Here is a 7223-nt window from a genome sequence, read left to right as displayed (position 1 = left end):
CTACACGCGCACGCACGAGGCACGACCAGCTTTTAGTTTCGTCACGAGCGGCCGCAGAACGACACGGGCGCCACCACCCTCTCGTAGAGCGACGCGAAAACCGCCCGTAGCCACGGCCACGCGTCTCCGGCGCCGGTGCCCGTCCCCGTGATCTCAGGCGGCGGCGCGGTCAGCTGCTCCACCGCCTCCGCGTACGCGCCCTCCTCCCATTGGTCTAGCCCGAGCCCGAGCCCGGGCGCGTCGTCCCTGCTCAGCCCCTGCGGCACGTGCGGCGGCACCGACACCGGCAGCTCCTCGTAGTGGCCGCCGTCCGCGCCCGCCGGGTCCGGCGCGCACGGCGGGCAGCAGTCCCACAGCACTAGCTGCATTGCGACGTCGAGAGCGTCTCTCGTTGCTGCGACGCGAAACAAAGGAAAGATTTGATGTGCTTCTCAACTATAGTACGACGTTCCGACGATGGAATATATATGTAGACTTGCACAAAGTCCGATACCAACACCGAGTCCACTTCTAGTTCTTAAAACATATCCCGGATTAATTGGAAGCAAGTAACTGTAAAAAAAATAGCAGGTTTTAACTGTAAAAAAAAGGGAAAAAAACTGCCAAAAGATTAGCATCAACTCGGATCCTTGTCCCAGACGGACAGAAACGGGCTTGCCTTCAGCAGTTGGACAATACTAAGATACTGTACATTACTCCAAACGAGAGGGAGCAGTAACCAAGGCTTAAACACTGGAAGCCAGCGCCTATTATTACTAAACATCATCGGGTCAAATCGGAGTATGTTTATGTATCTCACGGAAGCCATCAGGTTAACTGAGTATAACTTATCAGCATTCAAAATGTGTTCAGCAATACATCACTACCTCACTTCGCGAGCAACGGAAACCAAATTTGATGCAAAAAGGTACTAGCTCCAAATTTGATGCAAAAAGCTCCTAGTTTCAGAACAAAATGACGGCGGCCAGAGTGTAGGAAACACAGAGGTGTCCAATTTCAGGGGAGGTACATTTATGCATAAACATCTTGCAAGGCAGATACCAAGGGCCGAATCAGCAAACTCGCATAGGGCTTGGTAGACCTGGCACTGGATTCCCATGACACTATGCAGGCTTGTATTCAGGTCTGTCGAAAGCTGCTATGTTCTGCGGTTCACACTCCGGGCTGAAGAGCCGCACAAGCATGGCTGCCGTCGCGCTCGTGCCCATCGCTCCACAGGATGCCCACCTGAGACTCCTTGGAACCGTTATCCTTGGACCTAGATAATGAAACAGTGTCAGCAAAATACTTTCAGTTTTCAATTGCTTCGAATGACCAACACCCGAAAGGCCAAAACTACTGCTAAAGAAAAGGCCCAAACTACACTCGCACTAATATATGGAATAGTAAAAAAAATGATATTCACAACCTTCATGGTAATATTAACAAACATACGGGTGAAGATGAATAGAGCAGATATTGAAACGGAAAATATGTGGATGACTAGGAAGAATTACCATAGTGAAGGCGGCAAAGCACCCAGAAAGCAAGGCCACCACCAACTGAGAAGATACCAGCAGTGTGGCGCATCAGTCGGGAGCAGGGCTTTGACTCCGGCCGCATCACCTCTCCATCTGACCATCCCAGTAGCTGTCGCAGCGACATCACAACCCTTTTATTTGGTGATAGAAGGCTCTGCTAGTTTGCTGGAGTTGACAAGAGGTTCAGCAGTTCGGACTTCAGAGCACTTTGCTTCCTGAAATTATTTGTAGTTTAATATCTTTTCCTTCCCAAGCAATTTCAAGAATGAAATGCAAAAGGCAGAAAGTAACAAATAATATTGGCGGATGTGATATCATTTTTTAAATGTAACATCAGCTGCCTGATAGGATAATGAATGCAAATAGATTATGCTCTGATTTGATTTCTCATGGATTATAATAAGTACACATCTATTTGCTTAGCACATAAACTAAGAGAATTTCACAGCAGCTAATCAATTTAGATTTACAGTAACACACTACAAACACATATCCAACGTCCATGCTCCAAAAGAGTGAAGGGTGAACTAGAATTGTGTGTTACCACTGTTTCGTATTTTGGCCTTCAAAGGAAGTGGAAGTTCTTGTTCATGAAAGGGCACAAATTTAGAGAATAAACTTCTTGCCAAGTATGTGATCATCCATATGACTACATGTGATTAAGTGATTTTGAAGAGGAACAGGGACATATGAAGCAACATCCTATCACCACATCCAGTAGAGATTAGAGAACACAGCGCGGCAAACAGGTTAAAGCAGAATAAAAATGAATACCGTGATAGGGAAAATTGGAAGTTGTAGAACAATGTCAAATTGTAGAACTGTAGATTTGACAAATGAGATGTATGATGCATAATTTGTCCTGGTCAAAACACAAATTAACACAATAATATGCAAATCAAAGACATTCTGCCTTTTTGTCATAATGAAAGACATTCTGCCTGATTATTGTCTAAGTTGGATCTTAGGGGGTCGAATTCATCAGGACCAACTGCTGGGTTTGGACATGCTATTTTACCATATTCACAACTAAGTAATACATACACTGTTTTGGTCGCTATGTTCAACCCACAATTCTCCATTCTATTGATAGACACCATGTAGGCTAGGATTAGTGGTACTTCACGATGTCGAATTCCTTTGGCCAATGTATGTTGGAAGTTGCATAGTTAAGACAATCTGGCAAACAACCGAGATTTATACCATTATCATAATCTAGTGTGGGCGAACCAAGATCTCTCAAACAAAAGAGATGTCAACCCTACAACCCCCTGCCATCGACATGCCAAGACCACACACCCAGCAGCATGGATTTCGAGTCGCTCGACTAGTCACGACTAGTCTATGAGTCGCAAAAATATGGTCGATTCAGCTTAGTGTCGACTCTCGACTCTGAGTCGCGACTAGTCACAACGCAGGCTCGACTTCTTCCGAGTCGCTGCCCCAGAGCAACTCGCATGAGTCGCGACTCGAAAACCATGCCCACCAGATATTCATCCTATTGCCTGAATGAGACATTCACGCACTAACACAACAAGCCAATAGCCTGTGGCAAGCAGGGTGGACTTAAAGTGGTGCGTGAGGTTTCAGTTGAACCCCCAGTGCCATGGGACGACAAGCAACTACCAGAATAGCAATCAAATCAATCTGCAGCAAACTGATGGATTGATCAGGATATCTCAGAGAAAAGGAAAATTTTGGACTCAGTAGTTCACTTTACAGAACAAAACACACTTAGAAGTTAGAACGCTCCAAGCAAGCTACCTAGGGCTTCAGCAATAGCAGAAGAAAACATCCTGGATGTATCTCCTCTTGCATTATGAGTAGGCGTGTGCATATGATAAATAATACAGTAATTAAAGTGAGGCACCAAACTTACAAACAAAAACTATGCCAATGCTTGTTATGCTGACAGCAAATACCATATTTATCGCACTAGTGAGAACTGATGAGCGGTACAGAGATTCTTAGTGCGAAAACAAATCAACATGTAACAAGTATTGCAATGATCATAGTCTATAGGACAGCTGACAGCAAACAAAACGAGAGATGAACCGTGGATAACTTAATGCAATTGTGCAATGAGACTATATGCAAATAACAAAAGCAGTAAGACCACAAGAGCAATGAACTGTAGCATAGCTTTCAGCAGTACACTCGTACATTGGAGTGGATTTTGGAAACAAAAAAGAATCGCAGATTCCAACGTCTGTGGCAGGGTTCAATTTGCCTCTCAAACAAAAGGCTAAATAAAATTGGGAATAAAAACACAGGGTCAAGAAGTAAGCGCTTATGCTATTCCCAAAAGTAAGCATGGCTGGACTGCACAATTGTTTACTATATAATCTGAATATGCCTAATGACAAACAAAGTAGAAGTAGTGGTAGATAAAACATGGCAAAACAACAGCACTACAGTATATTAATCTTCTCATCTTTTATCTCCATGGCATGAAATCGATAAGAAAAATGAGTGAGCCATCGAGACGGGATGGGGATTGGGGGTCTTGGGGAAACTACCGTTGATAGAAGCTAGGTGACGAGACTGCGGGGAACGCTTCGACGTGCTCGACGCCGCGACCGGCCGCAGCGGATACGGCGCCTGGCGCCCGACGCGGCGGAGCGGAGGAGGCGGTGGGCGGCGCGGCGGAGCGACCTAGCCCGTCGCTCCTCGCTTTTTCTTTTTTGAGTGGTCGTTCCTCGCTGGCTGCTGGCTGGCTCGAACCTGGGCCCTGGCTCTCTACGCGTTGGTGTGGGCTATTGAGCTGACTTCTCACTCACACATTGGAATGGGACCATCTCACCGCGGACCCACGGGCCATGCACTCCCTAACGACGTCACGCTTCCCCCGCCCAAAAAAGGAAAACGCTTCCCCCGTCTTGTCTTTCGGTAGGGGAGGGGGGCTTGCCGGAAGCAACTAATTAACGAGCGCTCCTTTGAGAGCCTCGCAACGATCAGTGTCACTTGGTGCGCTCTTAGCCATTCGCCACGTGTCGCGCTCTGAGCGCTTTCTTCGGATTTTGTTTTTTTTTCGCACGCGTTTTCAGCTTTTTAAATGTTTTTTTCGGGTTTTTTGACGTTTTGGTTTTCCACCGGTCTTCCCTAGCTTTTCAATAAATATATTTAAAAAAAATAAAATATTTTTTGCGCAAAAAACGCATTTTTTCCCGCGAAAGTCACGTTTTGTTTTCGCGAGAGGCACGGTTGTGCTTTCGCGAGAGGCACGACCGTGCCTCTTGGAAATAGAAAAAAACTGTTTTCTGTTTTTTTTTCCTTTTGCGAGAGTCACGGTTGTTCTTTCGCGAGAGTCACGGCCGTGCCTCCTCGGAAACGAAAAAACACACGTTTTCTGTTTTTTTTTCTTCCACGAGAGGCACGGGCGTGCCTCTTTCGGAAAGGGAAAAACGCGTTTTCAGTTTTTTTCTTTCGCGAGAGGCACGGTTTTGCTTCCGCGAGAGGCACGGTTGCGCTTTCGCGAGAGGCACAGGCGTGCCTCTTTCGGAAAGGAGAAAAATGCGTTTTCTGTTTTTTTATCTTCCGCGAGAGGCACGGTTTTGCTTCCGCGAGAGGCATGGTTGTGATTTCGTCAGAGGCACGGGCGTGCCTCTTTTGGAAAGGGAAAAAACCCATGTCCCCGGTTCGGTTTTTTCGTCGCGTTTTTTCGTCCGGTTTTTTCGTGAAAAAAAAAGTTTGTCAAAACCTATCAACATGGGATCTAGTTTTGAAGATCTCGACGCGAGGAATCCAACGGCGAAAGCGGTTCGAGATTTGGACGCACGATTTAAGAGATAAAACGTTTTGAATAAACGGATCTACGAAAAAAGGGAAAACTCCCAGGTTGCGACAAGTGGCCCACATGCAGCGCGTCACTTGTCGCAACCTGGGGAAGTTGGAATGATCTCCGCAAGGAGTACTCCTTAACTAGTGATTTTGGGGCTTGCCTGCACCCGCTTGGTGCTTCCATCCGTGATCCCCTACCAACGCTCTTCATCCTATGGCTGTGCCAAGCCAACATGGATTTCTCCCGATCTCAGCCTCTATCTTAGGCACTTCGGAGCTCGCCATCAAACCGACCACCACCCAACGCCAACACGGACATGAAGCTTCATACGTTGTCTCACCACGATACCGCGAAGATGGTCTGCACAACAAAGAAGAGGAGCCGAGACTAGGGCAGCAACACCGTCGGCATACGGGCGGGCCCCACCTCCACCGTCCACGACGGCAGCCGAGCGGACGCCATAGCAGAAGCCTACCGGGCCCGTGGCCCCACAGGCCCGGATAGCTTCCGCCTTCGCGCAACAGCTGGCACGCCGTCGGCGTCGCTGTCCCAATCCAAGCCGCTCCCTGGCCTCCCCATACAGAAGGCGTCGCGGTCGCGCCGGAGCCGACCCGCAAGGACCCAGAAGGGACCCTACGGGCCCAGATCTGGGCCGGGGACACGCCACCGGTCGACCAGCACCACCGGACCGCCCCGCCGCCAAGAGGCGGCACCACCACGGTGAGCGCCGCCGGCCTCCGCACTAGGACACCGGACCGCCACCGGTCAAGCATCATCGCCGCCTCCCCCTACCCCGGGAAGGAGGAGCGCGTGCGGGTAAGGAACAGCCCGCCGCCGCCGACACCACCCGGCCAGATCTGGGGGCGACCGCCGGCGATGGCGGGGGAGGGGGAAGTACGGAGAAGGGGCGGACGAGGCGGAGGGAGGCGGCGGGATGGGGAGGAGGGATAGGGGAGGGGGCGCGGGGCGGGGCGCCCGCGCCGGACGGGCGGCGACGGCGGGAGCGGGGGAAGCGGGGGCGGGGAAGTGAGGCACCGCGCCGGGCGGTCGGCGGCGGCGGGAAGGTCCTATGGCCCGCCGGCGGCGGCGGGGAACCATAGCGGGAGCGGTACCGGAGTTTTCTAATAATCAATTGAGCAGCTTCATCTTTGCAAGCCAGTCTTGCGACTAGCATTGAGATTGCATTTTCCCTCAAAAACCGATGCCGATGTAGAGTAGGAACGCGAGCACAACCTGCTGCAGTGCCCGGCGGAACCGTTTCTCTCTCTCCTGGGCATGCCGACGTTCTTGCGAAAGCAGTTCCCAGGGGTTTGAGCATCATATGAGACCGTGATTTGATCGCGTTTTTCTCGTTGTGATTTCTCCCTTCCCTTATTCTTGCCCTACGCTTTTGTGGAACCGATAGTTTCTCGTTTCGCTGCCTCGTTCGGGGTGATTCAGGGGCAATCCTTGCATTGCTGCCCACCCTTGGCAATGGCGGGACGAGATCCTGTCGGGGCTACTAGCGTGGTGATGACGGGGGATGGTGGATGTACTGGCGCGCAAGTGGATCATCTTCTTTTGGCTGAGAGGGGATGGTGCTTTTGCATCGCCGCCGATTGTCCAGGAAGTCCCTGCCGCGGCTGAGGGAGTCCTGGACTAGGGGGGTGTCCGGATAGCCAAACTATCATCTTTGGTCGTACTCCAAGACTATGAAGATACAAGATTGAAGGCTCCGTCTCGTGTCCGGATGGGACTTTCCTTGGCGTCGAAGGCAAGCTTGGCGATACGGATATGTGGATCTCCTACCATTGTAACCGACTCTGTGTAACCCTAGCCCTCTCCGGTGTCTATATAAACCGGAGGGTTTTAGTCCGTAGGACGAACAACAATCATACCATAGGCTAGCTTCTAGGGTTTAGCCTCCTTGATCTCGTGGTAGA

The 7223-nt window shown here is 50.2% G+C and overlaps 1 protein-coding gene across 1 annotated transcript; it reads right to left on the bottom strand.

The window, feature by feature from the left end:
- Positions 1-781: 781 nt before the first annotated feature.
- On the bottom strand, positions 782-1676 carry LOC119275686. The gene is made up of 2 exons (XM_037556578.1): positions 1497-1676; positions 782-1258 (listed from the first exon to the last, which is right to left on the bottom strand). Exons 1-2 carry the CDS (start codon positions 1642-1644, stop codon positions 1104-1106), a joined length of 303 nt encoding a protein of 100 aa, XP_037412475.1. The 5' UTR covers positions 1645-1676; the 3' UTR covers positions 782-1103.
- Between the last annotated feature and the right edge of the window lie 5547 nt (positions 1677-7223).

The sequence above is a fragment of the Triticum dicoccoides genome, chromosome 3B, assembly GCF_002162155.2.
Source record: "Triticum dicoccoides isolate Atlit2015 ecotype Zavitan chromosome 3B, WEW_v2.0, whole genome shotgun sequence".
In the NCBI taxonomy this organism is placed as follows: domain Eukaryota; kingdom Viridiplantae; phylum Streptophyta; class Magnoliopsida; order Poales; family Poaceae; genus Triticum; species Triticum dicoccoides.
The sequence above is the reverse complement of the archived record's forward strand: the minus strand, read 5'-3'. Positions and strand labels throughout refer to the sequence as shown.

Bases quoted from the DNA above. Each gene is read 5' to 3' on its own strand.
- LOC119275686 (XM_037556578.1), bottom strand. From the start codon at position 1,644: ATGTCGCTGCGACAGCTACTGGGATGGTCAGATGGAGAGGTGATGCGG. The intron at 1,259-1,496 runs GTAATTCTTCCT...TTCATTATCTAG, and splicing joins GCTTTGCCGCCTTCACTATG to GTCCAAGGATAACGGTTCCA.